Source organism: Salmo salar, chromosome ssa11, assembly GCF_905237065.1.
Source record: "Salmo salar chromosome ssa11, Ssal_v3.1, whole genome shotgun sequence".
Lineage (NCBI taxonomy): Eukaryota > Metazoa > Chordata > Actinopteri > Salmoniformes > Salmonidae > Salmo > Salmo salar.
The window spans coordinates 102,330,863-102,353,062 of NC_059452.1; the positions used below are offsets into that span (position 1 = coordinate 102,330,863).

The window sequence follows — 22,200 nt, forward strand, 5'->3', positions numbered from 1 at the left end:
GAGAGGAGAGGAGATCTGTCTCCAGTCTGAGTGAGAGGAGAGGAGAGATCTGTCTCCAGTCTGAATGAGAGGAGAGGAGATCTGTCTCCAGTCTGAGAGAGAGGAGAGGAGATCTGTCTCCAGTCTGAGTGAGAGGAGAGGAGAGGAGAGATCTGTCTCCAGTCTGAATGAGAGGAGAGGAGATCTGTCTCCAGTCTGAGTGAGAGGAGAGGAGAGATCTGTCTCCAGTCTGAATGAGAGGAGAAGAGAGATCTGTCTCCAGTCTGAGTGAGAGGAGAGGAGAGATCTGTCTCCAGTCTGAATGAGAGGAGAGATCTGTCTCCAGTCTGAATGAGAGGAGAGGAGAGATCTGTCTCCAGTCTGGAGGAGAGGAGAGATCTGTCTCCAGTCTGAATGAGAGGAGAGGAGAGATCTGTCTCCAGTCTGAATGAGAGTAGAGATCTGTCTCCAGTCTGAATGAGAGGAGAGGAGATCTGTCTCCAGTCTGAATGAGAGGAGAGGAGAGATCTGTCTCCAGTCTGAATGAGAGGAGAGATCTGTCTCCAGTCTGAATGAGAGGAGAGATCTGTCTCCAGTCTGAATGAGAAGAGAGATCTGTCTCCAGTCTGAGTGAGAGGAGAAGAGATCTGTCTCCAGTCTGAATGAGAGGAGAGATCTGTCTCCAGTCTGAATGAGAGGAGAGATCTGTCTCCAGTCTGAATGAGAGGAGAGATCTGTCTCCAGTCTGAGTGAGAGGAGAGGAGAGGAGAGATATGTCTCCAGTCTGAATGAGAGGAGAGGAGATCTGTCTCCAGTCTGAATGAGAGGAGGGGAGAGATCTGTCTCCAGTCTGAATGAGAGGAGAGGAGATCTGTCTCCAGTCTGATTGAGAGGAGAGATCTGTCTCCAGTCTGAATGAGAGGAGAGGAGAGATCTGTCTCCAGTCTGAATGAGAGGAGAGATCTGTCTCCAGTCTGAATGAGAGGAGAGATCTGTCTCCAGTCTGGAGGAGAGGAGATCTGTCTCCAGTCTGAGTGAGAGGAGAGGAGAGGAGAGATCTGTCTCCAGTCTGAATGAGAGGAGAGGAGAGATCTGTCTCCAGTCTGAATGAGAGGAGAGATCTGTCTCCAGTCTGGAGGAGAGGAGATCTGTCTCCAGTCTGAGTGAGAGGAGAGGAGAGATCTGTCTCCAGTCTGAATGAGAGGAGAGATCTGTCTCCAGTCTGAATGAGAGGAGAGGAGAGATCTGTCTCCAGTCTGAATGAGAGGAGAGATCTGTCTCCAGTCTGAGTGAGAGGAGAGGAGATCTGTCTCCAGTCTGAGTGAGAGGAGAGGAGAGATCTGTCTCCAGTCTGAATGAGAGGAGAGATCTGTCTCCAGTCTGAGTGAGAGGAGAGGAGATCTGTCTCCAGTCTGAGTGAGAGGAGAGGAGAGATCTGTCTCCAGTGTGAATGAGAGGAGAGGAGATCTGTCTCCAGTCTGAGTGAGAGGAGAGGAGATCTGTCTCCAGTCTGAGTGAGAGGAGAGGAGAGGAGAGATCTGTCTCCAGTCTGAATGAGAGGAGAGGAGATCTGTCTCCAGTCTGAGTGAGAGGAGAGGAGACATCTGTCTCCAGTCTGAATGAGAGGAGAAGAGAGATCTGTCTCCAGTCTGAGTGAGAGGAGAGGAGAGGAGAGATCTGTCTCCAGTCTGAGTGAAAGGAGAGGAGAGATCTGTCTCCAGTCTGAATGAGAGGAGAGATCTGTCTCCAGTCTGAGTGAGAGGAGAGGAGAGGAGAGATCTGTCTCCAGTCTGAGTGAGAGGAGAGGAGTTCTGTCTCCAGCCTGAGTGAGACGAGAGGAGAGATCTGTCTCCAGTCTGAGTGAGAGGAGAGGAGAGGAGAGATCTGTCTCCAGTCTGAGTGAGAGGAGAGAAGAGAGATCTGTCTCCAGTCTGAGTGAGAGGAGAGGAGAGGAGAGATCGCTGCTGGATGTTCACTTATGGTTTTATGGAACGTTCAGTTGTTGTCATGGCAACGTGCTGTCGGCTTTGCCAGTTGGTTGCTGTGGCGATTTGTTGTTGTCATTTATTGCTTCCTCTGTCCCCCGGGCATCATGGTAACTGACAGCTCCACTAGCTGCTTCCTGTCTTCCTCCATCCCCTGGGCGCCATGGTAACTGACAGCTCCACTAGCTTCTTCCTGTCTTGGCCAGGCGGTGATAAGGCCCCTGACAGAGACAGACCTGGTGTGTGTGTGTGTGTGTGTGTGTGTGTGTGTGTGTGTGTGTGTGTGTGTGTGTGTGTGTGTGTGTGTGTGTGTGTGTGTGTGTGTGTGTGTGACATGAGATTTGATGTTAGACAACATTCTTATAATGATAGTCTGTCTTATTTATAACCTTATTGATACAATCATCACTCACAATTAAAAATATTTTTTATTTGTGTTTGTGTGTGTGTGTGTGTGTGTGTGTGTGTGTGTGTGTGTGTGTGTGTGTGTGTGTGTGTGTGTGTGTGTATTGGTGCAGGAGGAAGGTGGAGATCATGCACACACACAGCCTGTTCACCCTGCTGGGAGAGAGGCTGATGATCCACACCAACACAGTCAGCGTCACCACCTACAACACACTCTATGAGGTAGGTAACACACACACACACACGCACGCACACACACACACACACACACACACTGAAAAAGAGCGCCAGCAACTGGTGGTGGTCTTGATAGAGGTGCCGGTTTAGACATCATCCCTGTTAGAGGGCGTGGCAATGAACTGTAGGAGACAGATGTAAATAACACACAGCAACCAGGAAGTAGGAGGGAACTAGTGGAGGCAACCAGGAAGTAGGAAGGAACTAGTGGAGGCAACCAGGAGGGAACTAGTGGAGGCAACCTGGAGGGAACTAGCGGAGGCAACCAGGAAGTAGGAGGGAACTAGTGGAGGGAACTAGGAAGTAGGAGAGAACTAGTGGAGGCAACCAGGAAGTAGGAGGGAACTAGTGGAGGCAACCAGGAGGGAACTAGTGGAGGCAACCAGGAAGTAGGAGGGAACTAGTGGAGGCAACCAGGAGGGAACTAGTGGAGGCAACCAGGAAGTAGGAGGGAACTAGTGGAGGCAACTAGGAAGTAGGAGAGAACTAGTGGAGGCAACCAGGAAGTAGGAGGGAACTAGTGGAGGCAACCAGGAGGGAACTAGTGGAGGCAACTAGGAAGTAGGAGAGAACTAGTGGAGGCAACCAGGAAGTAGGAGAGAACTAGTGGAGGCAACCAGGAGGGAACTAGTGGAGGCAACCAGGAAGTAGGAGGGAACTAGTGGAGGCAACCAGGAAGTAGGAGGGAACTAGTGGAGGCAACCAGGAAGTAGGAGAGAACTAGTGGAGGCATCCAGGAAGTAGTAGGGAACTAGTGGAGGCATCCAGGAAGTAGGAGGAAACTAGTGGAGGCAACCAGGAGGGAACTAGTGGAGGCAACCAGGAAGTAGGAGGGAACTAGTGGAGGCAACCAGGAGGGAACTAGTGGAGGCAACCAGGAAGTAGGAGGGAACTAGTGGAGGCAACCAGGAAGTAGGAGGGAACTAGTGGAGGCAACCAGGAGGGAACTAGTGGAGGCAACCAGGAAGTAGGAGGGAACTAGTGGAGGCAACCAGGAAGTAGGAGAGAACTAGTGGAGGCAACCAGGAAGTAGGAGGGAACTAATGGAGGCAACCAGGAAGTAGGAGGGAACTAGTGGAGGCAACCCGGAAGTAGGAAGTAACTAGTGGAGGCAACCTGGAAGTAGGAAGGAACTAGTGGAGGCAACCTGGAGGGAACTAGTGGAGGCAACCAGGAAGTAGGAGGGAACTAGTGGAGGCAACCAGGAAGTAGGAGGGAACTAGTGGAGGCAACTAGGAAGTAGGAGAGAACTAGTGGAGGCAACTAGGAAGTAGGAGAGAACTAGTGGAGGCAACCAGGAAGTAGGAGGGAACTAGTGGAGGCAACCAGGAGGGAACTAGTGGAGGCAACCAGGAAGTAGGAGGGAACTAGTGGAGGCAACCAGGAGGGAACTAGTGGAGGCAACCAGGAAGTAGGAGGGAACTAGTGGAGGCAACTAGGAAGTAGGAGAGAACTAGTGGAGGCAACCAGGAGGGAACTAGTGGAGGCAACCTGGAAGTAGGAGGGAACTAGTGGAGGCAACTAGGAAGTAGGAGAGAACTAGTGGAGGCAACCAGGAAGTAGGAGGGAACTAGTGGAGGCAACTAGGAAGTAGGAGAGAACTAGTGGAGGCAACCAGGAAGTAGGAAGGAACTAGTGGAGGCAACCAGGAGGGAACTAGTGGAGGCAACCAGGAAGTAGGAGGGAACTAGTGGAGGCAACCAGGAAGTAGGAGGGAACTAGTGGAGGCAACCAGGAAGTAGGAGAGAACTAGTGGAGGCATCCAGGAAGTAGTAGGGAACTAGTGGAGGCATCCAGGAAGTAGGAGGAAACTAGTGGAGGCAACCAGGAGGGAACTAGTGGAGGCAACCAGGAAGTAGGAGGGAACTAGTGGAGGCAACCAGGAGGGAACTAGTGGAGGCAACCAGGAAGTAGGAGGGAACTAGTGGAGGCAACCAGGAAGTAGGAGGGAACTAGTGGAGGCAACCAGGAGGGAACTAGTGGAGGCAACCAGGAAGTAGGAGGGAACTAGTGGAGGCAACCAGGAAGTAGGAGAGAACTAGTGGAGGCAACCAGGAAGTAGGAGGGAACTAATGGAGGCAACCAGGAAGTAGGAGGGAACTAGTGGAGGCAACCCGGAAGTAGGAAGTAACTAGTGGAGGCAACCTGGAGGGAACTAGTGGAGGCAACCAGGAGGGAACTAGTGGAGGCAACCAGGAAGTAGGAGGGAACTAGTGGAGGCAACCAGGAAGTAGGAGGGAACTAGTGGAGGCAACTAGGAAGTAGGAGAGAACTAGTGGAGGCAACCAGGAAGTAGGAGGGAACTAGTGGAGGCATCCAGGAAGTAGGAGGGAACTAGTGGAGGCATCCAGGAAGTAGGAGGGAACTAGTGGAGGCATCCAGGAAGTAGGAGGGAACTAGTGGAGGCAACCAGGAAGTAGGAGGGAACTAGTGGAGGCAACCAGGAAGTAGGAGGGAACTAGTGGAGGCAACTAGGAAGTAGGAGAGAACTAGTGGAGGCAACCAGGAAGTAGGAGGGAACTAGTGGAGGCATCCAGGAAGTAGGAGAGAACTAGTGGAGGTGATAATGGTTGAATGGTCAGTTCAGGATGGTGGATGGGTCAGGAGAGGTTCAGTAGGGGCTGAGTTAAGGTGGTGTAGAGGTCCTCTGACCTGTATCTCTCTGGACCTCTGTTCATCTAAACAACCGAATGTGTTGGGGGTTTGAGATCCCCCAACTGGTACAGCCTGTGATTAGCTGGCCAGGTCACATGACACTAGCCAGGGGAGAAAGTCCTGGAAGGACCTAGGTAACCCCCTAGCAACAAAGTAGCCAAGGCCAGAGGTGTAAAACTGGGGGATGGTAGCCTCTGGGTCCCAGGGCACACACACACACAACAAGGTATGTTTTATTCATCCTTTATTTAACTAGTCAAGTGTGACGATCGTCGTAAGGAGGAGACCAAGGTGCAGCGTGGTAAGTGCTCATGATGAAATTTTATTTAACTCAGAACACTACCTAAGTATGATTCCCAATCAGAGACAACGACAGACAGCTGCCTCTGATTAGGAACCATACTCGGCCAAACACAAAGAAATACAAAAACTAGATTGCCCACCCCACATCACACCCTGACCTAACCAAACTAGAGGAAATAAAACGTCTCTCTAAGGTCAGGGCGTGACATCAAGTCAGTTAAGAACAAATTCTTATTTTACAATGACGGCCTACACCGGCTAAACCCGGACAACGCTCGGCCAATTGTGCACCGCCCTATAGGACTCCCGATCTAGGCCCTGTTGTGATACAGCCTGGAATGGAACCAGGGTCTGTAGTGACGCCTCTAACACTGAGATGCAGTGCCTTAGACCGCTGTGATACAGCCTGGAATGGAACCAGGGTCTGTAGTGACTCCTCTAACACTGAGATGCAGTGCCTTAGACCGCTGTGATACAGCCTGGAATGGAACCGGGGTCTGTAGTGACTCCTCTAACACTGAGATGCAGTGTCTTAGACCGCTGTGATACAGCCTGGAATGGAACCGGGGTCTGTAGTGACGCCTCTAGCACTGTGATACAGTGCCTTAGACCGCTGTGATACTGCCTGGAATGGAACCGGGGTCTGTAGTGACGCCTCTAGCACTGTGATACAGTGCCTTAGACCACTGTGATACAGTGCCTTAGACCACTGTGATACAGTGCCTTAGACCACTGTGATACAGTGCCTTAGACCACTGCACCACTCGGGAGGCCTCCATGTGTGTGTTTACAATAACTTCTTATTTCCTGTTCATAAAGTCTTACTTGTGTAATATATCTGAAAGGGGTGTGTCTTTTGTTTGATTGACAGCTGTAACTGTCCTATCTCCCTGTAGATTCTGACAGAACAGGTGTGTACCCAGGTAGTCCACAAGCCTCACCCAGAACCTGACTCTACCGTCAAGATACAGAACCCCAGTAAGTGTCTAATCCACCCCTTTCTCTCTCCGTCACTTGTCTTTGTCTGTCAGTCTTTATTAAGGTTAAAATAGGGATTAGGATGCCATTTTGGATGCATGGAAAGATGAGATATTATTGGCTGCTCTCTTCGAAATATTGATTAAGTAGTTGTACCTCAGAGTGATATGAAACACAAAAAAATACATCTAGAGAAAACTAACCCCCTCCCTCTCTCTCTCTCTCCCTCCATCTCTCCCCTCTCTCTCTCTCTTTCTCTCTCTCTCTCTCTCCCTCCATCTCTCCCCTCTCTCTCTCTCTTTCTCTCTCTCTCTCTCTCCCTCCATCTCTCCCCCCTCTCTCTCTCTTTCTCTCGCTCTCTCATGCACTCTCTCCTTCCATCTCTCCCCCCTCCCCCCTCTCTCTCTCTCTCCCTCCATCTCCCCCTCCCTCTCTCTCTCTCTCTCCCTCCATCTCTCCCTCCCCTCTCTCTCTCTCTCTCTCCCTCCATCTCTCCCTCCCCCCTCCTCTCTCTCTCCTTCCATCTCCCCCTCTCTCTCTCTCCCTCCATCTCTCCCTCCCCCTCCTCTCTCCCTCCATCTCTCCCCCCTCCTCTCTCTCTCTCCCTCCATCTCTTCCTCCCCCTCCTCTCTCTCTCTCCCTCTTTCTCTCCTTCCCCCTCTCTCTCTCTATCTCTCCCTCCATCTCTCCCCACTCCTCTCTCTCTCTCCCTCCATCTCTCCCTCCCCCTCTCTCTCTCTCTCTCTTTCCCTCCATCTTTCCCCCCTTCCCCCCTCTCTCTCTCCCTCCATCTTTCCCTCCCTCCCCCTCTCTCTCTCCCTTCATCTCTCCCTCCCCCTCCTCTCTCTCTCTCTCTCTCCCTCCATCTCTCCCCCTCCTCTCTCTCTCTCCCTCCATCTTCCCCCCTCCCCCTCTCTCTCTCCCTCCATCTTTCCCTCCCTCCCCCCTCTCTCTCTCCCTTCATCTCTCTCTCTCTCTCTCTCCCTCCATCTCTTCCCCCTCCTCTCTCTCTCTCCCTCCATCTTTCCCCCCTCCCCCTCTCTCTCTCCCTCCATCTATCCCTCCCCCTCCTCTCTCTCTCTCCCTCCATCTCTCCCCCCTCCTCTCTCTCTCTCCCTCCATCTTTCCCCCCTCCCCCCTCTCTCTCTCCCTCCATCTTTCCCTCCCTCCCCCTCTCTCTCTCCCTTCATCTCTCCCTCTCTCTCTCTCTCTCTCTCCCTCCATCTCTCCCCCTCCTCTCTCTCTCTCCCTCCATCTTTCCCCCCCTCCCCCTCTCTCTCTCCCTCCATCTCTCCCTCCCCCTCCTCTCTCTCTCTCCCTCCATCTCTCCCCCTCCTCTCTCTCCCTCCATCTTTCCCCCCTCCCCCTCTCTCTCTCCCTCCATCTCTCCCCCCTCCTCTCTCTCTCTCTCTCCCTCCATCTCTCCCCCCTCCCCCTCTCTCTCTCCCTCCATCTTTCCCTCCCTCCCCCCTCTCTCTCTCCCTTCATCTCTCCCTCTCTCTCTCTCTCTCTCTCTCTCCTCCATCTCTCCCCCCTCCTCTCTCTCTCTCCCTCCATCTTTCCCCCCCTCCCCCTCTCTCTCTCCCTCCATCTCTCCTTCTCTCTCTCTCTCTCTCCCTCCATCTCTCCCCCCTCCTCTCTCTCTCTCCCTCCATCTTTCCCCCCTCCCCCTCTCTCTCTCCCTCCATCTCTCCCTCCCCTCTCTCTGTCAGTGATACTGAAGGTGGTAGCGACCTTGCTGAAGAGCTCTAGTCCCAGTCCTGAACTGATGGAGGTCAAGAGACTGTTCCTGTCTGACATGATCAAACTGTTCAGCAGCAGCCGAGAGAACAGACGGTGAGGACACACACACACACACACACACACACACACACACACACACACACACACACACACACACACACACACACACACACACACACACACACACACACACACACACACACACACACACACACACACACACACACACACACACACACACACACACACACACACACACATACACACATACTCACACGCACAGGAACACACACAGAACACACACAGGAAAAAACATACACAAACACACACATACACACACACACTGAGATATTAACGACATCATCTATCTAGTGTTATCAACCCTAACAGTGTTATTGATCACAGTATGAATGTTATTGATGATATATTGTCCGTCTGTAGCTGTCTGTTACAGTGTTATTGATGATATATTGTCCGTCTGTAGGTGTCTGTTACAGTGTTATTGATCACAGTATGAATGTTATTGATGATATATTGTCCGTCTGTAGGTGTCTGTTACAGTGTTATTGATGATATATTGTCCGTCTGTAGGTGTCTGTTACAGTGTTATTGATCACAGTATGAATGTTATTGATGATATATTGTCCGTCTGTAGGTGTCTGTTACAGTGTTATTGATGATATATTGTCCGTCTGTAGGTGTCTGCTACAGTGTTATTGATCACAGTATGAATGTTATTGATGATATATTGTCCGTCTGTAGGTGTCTGTTACAGTGTTATTGATCACAGTATGAATGTTATTGATGATATATTGTCCGTCTGTAGGTGTCTGTTACAGTGTTATTGATGATATATTGTCCGTCTGTAGCTGTCTGTTACAGTGTTATTGATGATATATTGTCCGTCTGTAGCTGTCTGTTACAGTGTTATTGATGATATATTGTCCGTCTGTAGCTGTCTGTTACAGTGTTCAGTCTGGCAGGACTGGATGTTCAGTCTGGGTTACATCAACCCTAAGAGCCCAGAGGAACAGAAGATAGCAGAGATGGTGTATAACATCTTCAGGATCCTGCTGTACCACGCCATCAAGTATGAGTGGGGGGGATGGAGGGTCTGGGTGGATACTTTGTCCATCGCTCACTCCAAGGTAACACACCCTGTTGGGTGGCTGGAATCAGGGGGGGTTCTGGGTATTCTTTTGTTTATGTTAAGACTATTGCAAGTGTTACTAGATGTCAATCAGCCTTGTACCATTCATATAATAATAACAAGTTGATAACAAATGATGGATTAGTTATTGATCTCTGGCGTAGGTAACCTATCAGTTATATGAGATCACCTAAGATGTTATTGATTATTAGTTATTGATCATGTCTCTCCCTCTATAAGGTAACCTACATTATTAGATCACCTAAGATGTTATTGATTATTAGTTATTGATCATGTCTCTCCCTCTATAAGGTAACCTATCAGTTATTAGATCACCTAATATGTTATTGATTTATTAGTTATTGATTATGTCTCCTCCTCTATAAAGTAACCTATCAGTTATTAGATCACCTAATATGTTATTGATTTATTAGTTATTGATTATGTCTCCTCCTCTATAAGGTAACCTATCAGTTATTAGATCACCTAATATGTTATTGATTTATTAGTTATTGATTATGTCTCCTCCTCTATAAGGTAACCTATCAGTTATTAGATCACCTAATATGTTATTGATTTATTTGTTATTGATTATGTCTCCCCCTCTGTAAGGTAACGTACGAGGCCCATAAGGAGTACCTGGCTAAGATGTACGAGGAGTACCAGCGACAGGAGGAGGAGAACATCAAGAAGGGAAAGAAAGGTTCTGTCTCCACCATCTCCGGCCTCTCGGCCACGCCCGCCCCCGTCGTCAACGGCAACCTGGAGATCCGCGAGCTGGACGACCACTCCCAGAGCCAGACCCCCGAGAGTGAGGCCGAGTACGGAGAGGGAGGAGCAGCTGGAGCAGGAGGGGACTCCAGGAATCTGCTTGCTGAGGGAGGGGTCGGGTTAGGGTTGGGGGTGAAGGGACCCAACAGAGAGGCTTTGACCCCTGGGGAGGAAGGTCAGGGGTCAGGCGTTAGGGTCGAAGTTCATGACCTCCTGGTGGATATCAAGGCGGAGAAGGTGGAGGCCACAGAGGTCAAACTAGACGACCTGGATCTGTCTCCAGAAGGGATGGTAGGAGGAGGAGGAGGGATGGAGGGACTGGTTGGAGGAGGAGTGATGGAGGGACTGGGAGGAGGGATAGGAGGAATAGGAGGAGGGAGGATGGAGGGATTGGGAGGAGGAGGGATAGGAGGAGGGAGGATGGAGGGATTGGGAGGAGGAGGGATAGGAGGAGGGAGGATGGAGGGATTGGGAGGAGGAGGGATAGGAGGAGGGAGGATGGAGGGATTGGGAGGAGGAGGGATAGGAGGAGGGAGGATGGATGGATTGGGAGGAGGAGGGATAGGAGGAGGGAGGATAGAGAACGGGCCCCTGGTGGAGGTGGACTCCCTGCTGGACAGCGCCTACAGTGCCGTGGTGCAGAAGCTGAAAGGGAACCACGGTAACCTGGCATCTAAAGATGAGACGGTGGTCACGGGGCTGGGGCTTGGCGCCATGGAGGATGATGGGAACATGGGTCCGCTCATCACCCTTGCCGACGAGAAAGACAGCGTCCCTAGCAACAACGGATTCCTCTTCAGCAAGGTAGGGGTTAAAAATGTGTATGTTTTAATAGGAATGTTCCCGTTATTTCCTGTGGTAGTATCAACATGATAAGGAGTCATAAATACTGGCTCTGTATTTCCACAGTATCAAGGAGGTATCTCACTGTAGGAAGGTGTGATGCCTCTCTGCTGCATCTACACTACCTGGTTCCTTCCTTCCTTCCTTCCTTCCTTCCTTCCTTCCTTCCTTCCTTCCTTCCTTCCTTCCTTCCTTCCTTCCTTCCTTCCTTCCTTCCTTCCTTCCTTCCTTCCTTCCTCTCTTCTGCTCTTTCTTCCTTACTTTCTCCCTTCCTCTCTTCCTCCCTTCCTCCCTTCCTCCCTTCCTTCCTTCCTCCCTTCCTTACTCCCTTTTTCTCTTTCTTTCTTTCTTCCTCCCTTCCTCCCTTCCTCTCTTCCTCTCTTCCTCTCTTTCTGTCTTTCTCATTCACATCAAAATGTGTCACCTTTTTTAATGAGAAAGCACCATCCATTGAAACAATGTGTTGTTGTGGTATTTCTGGGAGACGTCATGACCTTCTCTATGTTGGACTACATGTTTAATGGTATCTTTCTCTCTTATCTCCCCCTAAGGTTGATGAGAAGCTGCTTCCAGCACTGGCCACCACAGACCCTCTGGTTCTGCCCAGCCCGGACCAGCCCAACCCCTTAGGCTCTGTCCCCGTCCACTCCTCCACCAGCGCCAGCGACGACCTGAGTCTCCTAGCCCACATGACCTCCTGCAGGGGCTCAGACCTGAGCCAAGCCCAGGGAGGGCTCCCAGAGGTCGGGCCCTTCAAGATCCAGAGCCCCCTGGCTGACATCAGCTCCATTGCCCAGAGAGAGAGCCAGGCAGCTGAGATCCAGGCCCAGGGCTACCCAGGGGGAGAGGGTCCGTCTGGGGCAGATGGAGAGGCGGTGGGGGGTAAGGCTGGAGGTGACACGGTGAGCACCACGTCTGATACAGAAAGGTCTGATGATGGGAAGGAGATGAAGATCCAGACCACAGCCACTACTCAGGTATCACGTCCCGATGTGTCAAATATCTTACCTCAAGTGTCTTAGGTCAGTTGAGGTAACTCTATAGCTAACTTCTGATTTCAGATAAACAAGTCCATAGCTGCCTAACTACAATAGCAAAATGTATCCCTAATAATCTCAATACTTTCACACTTTAAAAGCAAACCTAGCTGTAGTTGTTAGCTTAGCCGTGGTTATTAGCTCTGAAATGTTTTTTAACTTAGCTGTTAGCTTAGCCGTGGTTATTATCTCTGAAATGGTTTTTAACTTAGCTGTTAGCTTAGCCGTGGTTATTAGCTCTGAAATGGCTTTTAACTTAGGTGTTAGCTTAGCCGTGGTTATTATCTCTGAAATGGTTTTTAACTTAGCTGTTAGCTTAGCCGTGGTTATTATCTCTGAAATGGTTTTTAACTTAGCTGTTAGCTTAGCCGTGGTTATTATCTCTGAAATGGTTTTTAACTTAGCTGTTAGCTTAGCCGTGGTTATTATCTCTGAAATGGTTTTTAACTTAGCTGTTAGCTTAGCCGTGGTTATTAGCTCTGAAATGGTTTTTAACTTAGCTGTTAGCTTAGCCGTGGTTATTATCTCTGAAATGGTTTTTAACTTAGCTGTTAGCTTAGCTGTGGTTATTAGCTCTGAAATGGTTTTTAACTTAGCTGTTAGCTTAGCCGTGGTTATTATCTCTGAAATGGTTTTTAACTTAGCTGTTAGCTTAGCTGTGGTTATTAGCTCTGAAATCGTTTTTAACTTAGCTGTTAGCTTAGCCGTGGTTATTATCTCTGAAATGGTTTTTAACTTAGCTGTTAGCTTAGCCGTGGTTATTATCTCTGAAATGGTTTTTAACTTAGCTGTAAGCTTAGCTTCTGTAGCTGTTTTATTGTCAATAATAAGGTTCTTTCAACTGTTGGTTTTAGCTCAGGTATTGTTTCCCTCTCCCCAGTTGTAGAGTTAGAGATAGAGACCTAGCTATTTATCTCTGTCACCTTCCCCGGAACCAAAGCGTGTGGAAGCCTTTAGCCAACATACCTTGACCTGTCTCTCTACTTCCCGCTACAGGCTCTCCACGGTCGTACGGCGGCCCAGTTGGAACGGGACCTGCGTGTGGACCTGGGCTTCAGAGGGATGCCCATGACAGAGGAGCAGCGGCGCCAGTTCAGCCCCGGGCCTCGCACCACCATGTTCCGTATCCCAGAGTTCAAGTGGTCGCCCATGCACCAGCGCCTCCTCACTGACCTGCTGTTCGCCCTGGAGACAGATGTACACGTCTGGAGGAGGTGAGTGTGTGTGTGTGTGTGTGTGTGTGTGTGTGTGTGTGTGTGTGTGTGTGTGTGTGTGTGTGTGTGTGTGTGTGTTCGCTCTGGAGGCCAGAGACAGTCACCCTAGACACTATGTTGGCACCCTAGACACTGAGTAGACACTGTGTTAGCACCCTAGAAACTGTGTTAGCACCCTAGACACTGTGTTGGCACCCTAGACACTGTGTAGACACTGTGTTAGCACCCTAGACACTGTGTTAGCACCCTAGACACTGTGTTAGCACCCTAGACACTGTATTAGCGCCCTAGACACTGTGTTAGCACCCTAGACACTGTGTTAGCACCCTAGACACTGTGTTAGCACCCTAGACACTGTGTAGACACTGTGTTAGCACCCTAGACACTGTGTTAGCACCCTAGACACTGTGTTGGCACCCTAGACACTGTGTTAGCACCCTAGACACTGTGTTAGCACCCTAGACACTGTGTTAGCACCCTAAACACTGTGTTAGCACCCTAGACACTGTGTTAGCACCCTAGACACTGTGTAGACACTGTGTTAGCACCCTAGACACTGTGTTAGCACCCTAGACACTGTGTTAGCGCCCTAGACACTGTTTTAGCACCCTAGACACTGTGTTAGCGCCCTAGACACTGTGTTAGCACCCTAGACACTGTGTTAGCGCCCTAGACACTGTGTTAGCGCCCTAGACACTGTGTTAGCACCCTAGACACTGTGTTAGCACCCTAGACACTGAGTAGACACTGTGTTAGCGCCCTAGACACTGTGTTAGCACCCTAGACACTGTGTTAGTGCCCTAGACACTGTGTTAGTGCCCTAGACACTGTATTAGCACCCTAGGCACTGTGTTAGCACCCTAGACACTGTGTTAGTGCCCTAGACACTGTGTTAGCGCCCTAGACACTGTGTTGGCACCCTAGACACTGTGTTAGCACCCTAGACACTGTGTTAGCGCCCTAGACACTGTGTTAGCACCCTAGACACTGCGTTAGCACCCTAAACACTGTGTTAGCACCCTAGACACTGTGTTAGCACCCTAGACACTGTGTTAGCACCCTAGACACTGTGTTAGCACCCTAGACACTGTGTAGACACTGTATTAGCACCCTAGACACTGTGTTAGCACCCTAGACACTGTGTTAGCACCCTAGACACTGTGTTAGCGCCCTAGACACTGTGTTAGCACCCTAGACACTGTGTTAGCACCCTAGACACTGTGTAGACACTGTGTTAGCACCCTAGACACTGTGTTAGCACCCTAGACACTGTGTTAGCGCCCTAGACACTGTGTTAGCACCCTAGACACTGTGTTAGCGCCCTAGACACTGTGTTAGCACCCTAGACACTGTGTAGACACTGTGTTAGCACCCTAGACAGTGTGTTAGCACCCTAGACACTGAGTAGACACTGTGTTAGCGCCCTAGACACTGTGTTAGCATCCTAGACACTGTGTTAGCGCCCTAGACACTGTGTTAGCATCCTAGACACTGTGTTAGCACCCTAGACACTGTGTTAGCGCCCTAGACACTGTGTTAGCGCCCTAGACACTGTGTTAGCGCCCTAGACACTGTGATGACCCGGGCCTCCTTGGGTTATTCCTCCTTGGGTAATTCCTCCTTGGGTTATTTCTCCTTGGGTTATTCCTCCTTGGGTTATTCCTCCTTGGGTTATTCCTTGGTTTGAGTGTGAGCACCTTTTGAACTCTAGTTATTTGTCTAGTACGTCCCGGTCACAATACTGGCTTTGTTTACAGACAAAGAGACTGAAATAAACTGGAGACATTTCCCTCTAGTGAACAACCATTTATTATTGACCCTTCACTCTCCTCTTTCCCTGTTCTCACTCCCCTCTCTTCCTCCTCTCCTCTCCTGTCATCCTTGCTCTCCTTTCTTCCTCCTCTCTCTTCTCTTCTCTTCTCTTCTCTTCTCTTCTCTTCTCTTCTCTTCTCTTCTCTTCTCTTCTCTTCTCTTCTCTTCTCTTCTCTTCTCTTCTCTTCTCTCCTCTCCTCTCCTCTCCTCTCCTCTCCTCTCCTCTCCTCTCCTCTCCTCTCCTCTCCTCTCCTCTCCTCTCCTCTCCTCTCTCCAGCCATTCAACCAAGTCAGTAATGGACTTTGTGAACAGCAATGAGAACATCATCTTTGTCCACAACACTATACACCTCATCTCTCAGATGGTGGACAACATCATCATCGCCTGTGGAGGGATCCTCCCTCTGCTCTCTGCAGCCACCTCCCCCTCTGTAAGTGTGGCTCACTGCTGCCCCACCTTGGTGGGAGGGGGAACTGCAGGATAACATGTGTTATTCAGGCCTGGTGATTACTGTGTGCTGGTGGTGTACAGCCCACCTGGTTGGTGCTACTTGGCCAGGCTAGAAAGGATGGAATTACAGTTTATTTTTGAAAATGGTGTTACTTTTGTTGTCCTCTATAGCATGGCAATCTAGCGGTTAGTGTACCATGGTTACGTCTAGTGGTTACTGTGTGCACCAGGGTTGGGGTCAATTCCATGGCGTTGGTAGTCGGGTTGTTAGGAATGAGGCGCAGGAAGCAACGAGCACAGGGAGTGTTGTTTTTTAATAACACTTTGAAAAAACAAAGTTCCCAAACACAGTGGAATAAATACAAGGTGCGACAATGCCAAGCCGACACGAACAAGACAGTCGATAACAATAATTAATCCCGCACGACAAGGAGCGGGCCAGCTAAACTAAATAGCCCCTCTAATGGCTAATTGACCACAGGTGTCTAAAAAAAAATTTAAAAAGGGAAAAGCAAAAGGGAATCGGTGGCAGCTAATAGGCCGGTGACGACGACCGCCGAGTGCCACCCGAGCAGGAGGGGGCGCCACCGTCGGTGGGAATCGTGACAATTCAGGAGATACACTGACATTCCAATTCTCTTCAATGCTTTTCAATGAGGGAAATTTGGAATTGGAATTAGGTTTACTTTCTGAATTAACTGGAATTGAAATGGAATTGACCCCAACCCTGGTTTGCGCCTTGTTTTTACACATTGGGTGAAATGAATCTTCAATTTAACAACCTTTTCTCTGGTTCTTTTTGTTCATTCTATAATTTACAAAAAAACAATACTACTTTGATTTTTGTATCTTAACTTTGAAGTATTTTGACTAAAACCTAACCCTCAGCTCTCAAACTTAAAAAAAAAAAAATATTGAACTTGATTTGATAAGTTCAGGCCGTTGTTTTAAACATCCTTTTTTCTCTCTCTCTCTCTGTCTTCTCTGTATTCTGTCCTTCCTCTCGTCTTCCCGTCTGTTTTTCTACGGGGGTTTTGCATGTGCAGAGTTCTAAGGTTAGTACGAACACTGTAAGTTGTCTTTCTCTTGACATATTTTCACTAACGTTCTCTGTTGTTTACTGTAGCTGTCATTGGGACTAACATTTGCTTTGTAATTATGATTAATATTCCAGCTCTTCTGTTCCTGGACTGTCTCTGCTTGTGTATGTGAATGGATGGGGATCTCTGTTCAGTAATATAATATTCAAACTGTTGCCTCAGTGAAGGGTATTCTTCAGACATTTCATAATATGATGTATGGGACAAGACAGGTAGTATATACACTGAGTGTACAAAACATTAAGAACACCTTCCTAATATTGAGTTGCACTCTCCCCTTTTGCCCTCAGAACAGCCTTAATTCGTCAGGGCATGAAACTCTACAAGGTGTCTAAAGCGTTCCACAGGGATTCTGGCCCATGTTGACTCCAATGCTTCTCACAGTTGTGTCAAGTTGGCTGGATGTCCTTTGGGTGGTGGACCGTTCTTGATACACACAGGAAATGTTGAGCGTGAAAAACCCAGCAGCGTTGCAGTTCTTGACACAAACCTGTGCGCCTGGCACCTACTACAATACCCCATTCAAAGGCACTTAAATCATTTGTCTCTCCCATTCACCCTCTGAATGGCACACATACACAATCCATGTCTCAATTGTCAAGGCTTAAAAATCCTTCTTTAACCTGTCTCCTCCCCTTCATCTACACTGACTGAAGAGGATTCAACAAGTGGCATCAATAAGGGTTCATAGCTTCCCCCTCAACTCACCTGGTCAGTCTATGTCCTGGAAAGAGCAGGTGTCCTTAATGTTTTGTTCACTCAGCGTATATTTGTATTCATTATGTCGCCACCTTGTGGATGAACATGGTATGGCCTCGATGCTGGGTGACAGAGCGATCGAGAGATAAACACATGGGAGAGAGCGGAGAGAAAAATGACACAGACAGGGAAACAAACATTTTGATAGATGAGAGAGAGAACTTACTACATGAGTAAGAAGAACCTTTGTGACAGTAAAGAGAGGGAGAGATAGAATGGCAGAGATGAAGAATTGAAGGGTGGAGAAAGACGGAGATATCATATTTTTCTCTCGAACCTAAAGTCGGAGAGAGACAGAAATATATGTATATACGTAGCTAGAGAGATCTCACCTCTGCTTCAAACCTGAAGGAGAGAGATAAAGAGAGAGATAGATACATAGATATGTAGGTACATAGAGTGATAGAGAGATAGGTACATGGAGAGATAGAGTGATAGAGAGAGCGTGGTAGAGAGATAGGTACATAGAGAGATAGGTACATAGAGTGATAGAGAGATAGGTACATAGATAGAGAGATAGAGAGATAGGTACATAGAAAGAGAGATAGGTACATAGATATAGAGTGATAGAGAGATAGGTACATAGATAGAGAGATAGAGAGATAGGTACATAGATAGAGAGATAGGTACATAGAAAGAGAGATAGGTACATAGATATAGAGGGATAGAGAGATAGGTACATAGATAGAGAGATAGGTACATAGATATAGAGTGATAGAGTGATAGAGAGATAGGTACATAGATAGAGGGATAGGTACATAGATAGAGGGATAGGTACATAGATATAGAGGGATAGAGAGATAGGTACATAGATAGAGGGATAGGTACATAGATAGAGTGATAGAGAGATAGGTACATAGATAGAGGGATAGAGAGATAGGTACATAGAGAGATAGGTACATAGAAAGAGAGATAGGTACATAGATATAGAGTGATAGAGAGATAGGTACATAGATAGAGGGATAGAGAGATAGGTACATAGAAAGAGAGATAGGTACATAGATATAGAGTGATAGAGAGATAGGTACATAGATATAGAGTGATAGAGAGATAGGTACATAGATAGAGGGATAGAGAGATAGGTACATAGATAGAGGGATAGAGAGATAGGTACATAGATATAGAGTGATAGAGAGATAGGTACATAGATAGAGGGATAGAGAGATAGGTACATAGATATAGAGTGATAGAGAGATAGGTACATAGAGTGATAGTGTTCTCCCCTCTGTGTGGAACCTAAAGAAGGCGAGAGGAGAAGGAGGAGCCGACTCCAACAAAGGGTCAAAGGGCGAGGAGGTGACCCCTGTTCCGGGGGGCGGAGGGACAGGGGGAGAGGTGCGTAGCGTAGCGTACCAACCCGAACCAGAGATATGATATGAGCACCAACCCAAAGCACGTGGGCTCACTGAGCACAGAGAATGTTTGTTAGTCCTAAATGTGTGTGTAGCCTTCACAAGCCAAAGCTAAGAAGAGCATAGAAGCCTGTCACGCATGGCTAGCGTGTGTCTGTGTGTGTGTGTATACCCTTTCACTGCCACTCCCCCTCTCACACCTTCCCCACTCCTACTCCCAAAGCCGAATATAAAGTACACCAGAGTTTAACCAACCTCGTTTTTGTGATTTACAATTTCAATGGCTGCCATGTTGACACAGAGCATCCCAACACAATAAGGGCACGCATTCACAAAGCGTCTCAGAGCTGGAGTGCTGATCTAGGGTCAGGTCCCCCCTGTCTATGTAATGTTATTCATTATGATCTAAGAGGCAAAACTGATCCTAGCAACCTTAGTTCTTGGACGCTTTATAAATAACAAGTTGAGGAACACTTGGTGTCAACATTAGCTGATTCTATGACCGTCCCTCATCCTGGCTGTCACTGCTGCTGTTCCTCTTCATGTCCCCAAATATAAAGGGCTTCCAGCACTGTGTCACGTCCTCCTACTGGTACCCCAAACAGACCTGTTCTCTACCTGCTACTGGTACCCCAAACTGACCTGTTCTCTACCTCCCTACTGGTAACCCAAACTGACCTGTTCTCTACCTCTCTACTGGTACCCCAAAGTGACCTGTTCTCTACCGCCTACTGGTACCCCAAACTGACCTGTTCTCTACCTCCTACTGGTACCCCAAACTGACCTGTTCTATACCTCCTACTGGTACCCCAAACAGACCTGTTCTCTACCTGCTACTGGTACCCCAAACTGACCTGTTCTCTACCTCCCTACTGGTAACCCAAACTGACCTGTTCTCTACCTCTCTACTGGTACCCCAAAGTGACCTGTTCTCTACCGCCTACTGGTACCCCAAACTGACCTGTTCTCTACCTCCTACTGGTACCCCAAACTGACCTGTTCTTTACCTCCCTACTGGTAACCCAAACTTCCCTGTTCTCTACCTTCCTACTGGTACCCCAAACTGACCTGTTCTCTACCTCCCTACTGGTACCCCAAACTGACCTGTTCTCTACCTCCCTACTGGTACCCCAAACTGACCTGTTCTCTACCTCCTACTGGTATCCCAAACTGACCTGTTCTCTACCTCCCTACTGGTACCCCAAACTGACCTGTTCTCTACCTCCCTACTGGTACCCCAAACTGACCTGTTCTATACCTCCCTACTGGTACCCCAAACTGACCTGTTCTCTACCTGCTACTGGTACCCCAAACTGACCTGTTCTCTACCTCCTACTGGTATCCCAAACTGACCTGTTCTCTACCTCCCTACTGGTACCCCAAACTGACCTGTTCTCTACCTGCTACTGGTACCCCAAACTGACCTGTTCTCTACCTCCTACTGGTATCCCAAACTGACCTGTTCTCTACCTCCCTACTGGTACCCCAAACTGACCTGTTCTCTACCTCCTACTGGTACCCCAAACTGACCTGTTCTCTACCTCCTACTGGTACCCCAAAATGACCTGTTCTCTACCTCCTACTGGTACCCCAAACTGACCTGTTCCCTACCTCCTACTGGTACCCCAAACTGACCTGTTCTCTACCTCCTACTGGTACCCCAAACTGACCTGTTCTCTACCTCCCTACTGGTACCCCAAACTGACCTGTTCTCTACCTCCTACTGGTACCCCAAACTGACCTGTTCTCTACCTCCTACTGGTACCCCAAACTGACCTGTTCTCTACCTCCCTACTGGTACCCCAAACTGACCTGTTCTCTACCTCCTACTGGTACCCCAAACTGACCTGTTCTCTACCTCCCTACTGGTACCCCAAACTGACCTGTTCTCTACCTCCCTACTGGTAACCCAAACTGACCTGTTCTCTACCTCCTACTGGTACCCCAAACTGACCTGTTCTCTACCTACTACTGGTACCCCAAACTGACCTGTTCTCTACCTCCCTACTGGTACCCCAAACTGACCTGTTCTCTACCTCCCTACTGGTAACCCAAACTGACCTGTTCTCTACCTCCCTACTGGTAACCCAAACTGACCTGTTCTCTACCTCCTACTGGTACCCCAAACTGACCTGTTCTCTACCTCCCTACTGGTACCCCAAACTGACCTGTTCTCTACCTCCCTACTGGTACCCCAAACTGACCTGTTCTCTACCTCCCTACTGGTACCCCAAACTGACCTGTTCTCTACCTCCCTACTGGTAACCCAAACTGACCTGTTCTCTACCTCCTACTGGTACCCCAAACTGACCTGTTCTCTACCTCCCTACTGGTACCCCAAACTGACCTGTTCTCTACCTCCCTACTGGTACCCCAAACTGACCTGTTCTCTACCTCCTACTGGTACCCCACACTGACCTGTTCTCTACCTCCCTACTGGTACCCCAAACTGACCTGTTCTCTACCTCCTACTGGTACCCCAAACTGACCTGTTCTCTACCTCCTACTGGTACCCCAAACTGACCTGTTCTCTACCTCCTACTGGTACCCCAAACTGACCTGTTCTCTACCTCCTACTGGTACCCCAAACTGACCTGTTCTCTACCTCCCTACTGGTAACCCAAACTGACCTGTTCTCTACCTCCTACTGGTACCCCAAACTGACCTCTTCTCTACCTCCTACTGGTACCCCAAACTGACCTGTTCTCTACCTCCTACTGGTAACCCAAACTGACCTGTTCTCCACCTCCCTACTGGTACCCCAAACTGACCTGTTCTCTACCTCCCTACTGGTACCCCAAACTGACCTGTTCTCTACCTCCCTACTGGTAACCCAAACTGACCTGTTCTCTACCTCCCTACTGGTACCCCAAACTGACCTGTTCTCTACCTCCTACTGGTACCCGAAACTGAACTGTTCTCTACCTCCTACTGGTACCCCAAACTGACCTGTTCTCTACCTCCCTACTGGTAACCCAAACTGACCTGTTCTCTACCTCCCTACTGGTAACCCAAACTGACCTGTTCTCTACCTGCTACTGGTACCCCAAACTGACCTGTTCTCTACCTCCTACTGGTATCCCAAACTGACCTGTTCTCTACCTCCCTACTGGTACCCCAAACTGACCTGTTCTCTACCTTCTTACTGGTACCCCAAACTGACCTGTTCTCTACCTCCCTACTGGTACCCCAAACTGACCTGTTCTCTACCTCCCTACTGGTACCCCAAACTGACCTGTTCTCTACCTCCTACTGGTACCCCAAACTGACCTCTTCTCTACCTCCTACTGGTACCCCAAACTGACCTGTTCTCTACCTCCTACTGGTAACCCAAACTGACCTGTTCTCCACCTCCCTACTGGTACCCCAAACTGACCTGTTCTCTACCTCCCTACTGGTACCCCAAACTGACCTGTTCTCTACCTC

General features: G+C 49.0%; 1 protein-coding gene across 1 annotated transcript in view; it reads left to right on the forward strand.

The window, feature by feature from the left end:
• Positions 1-22,200, forward strand: part of nbeaa (neurobeachin a) — a 337,495-nt gene that overhangs the window by 227,721 nt on the left and 87,574 nt on the right. Inside the window, 10 exon segments of the mRNA XM_045690201.1 lie at positions 2,483-2,591; positions 6,461-6,542; positions 8,255-8,378; positions 9,241-9,433; positions 10,048-10,505; positions 10,785-11,010; positions 11,601-12,026; positions 13,083-13,300; positions 15,390-15,543; positions 16,610-16,618. Coding sequence (XP_045546157.1) covers positions 2,483-2,591; positions 6,461-6,542; positions 8,255-8,378; positions 9,241-9,433; positions 10,048-10,505; positions 10,785-11,010; positions 11,601-12,026; positions 13,083-13,300; positions 15,390-15,543; positions 16,610-16,618 — 1,999 coding nt within the window.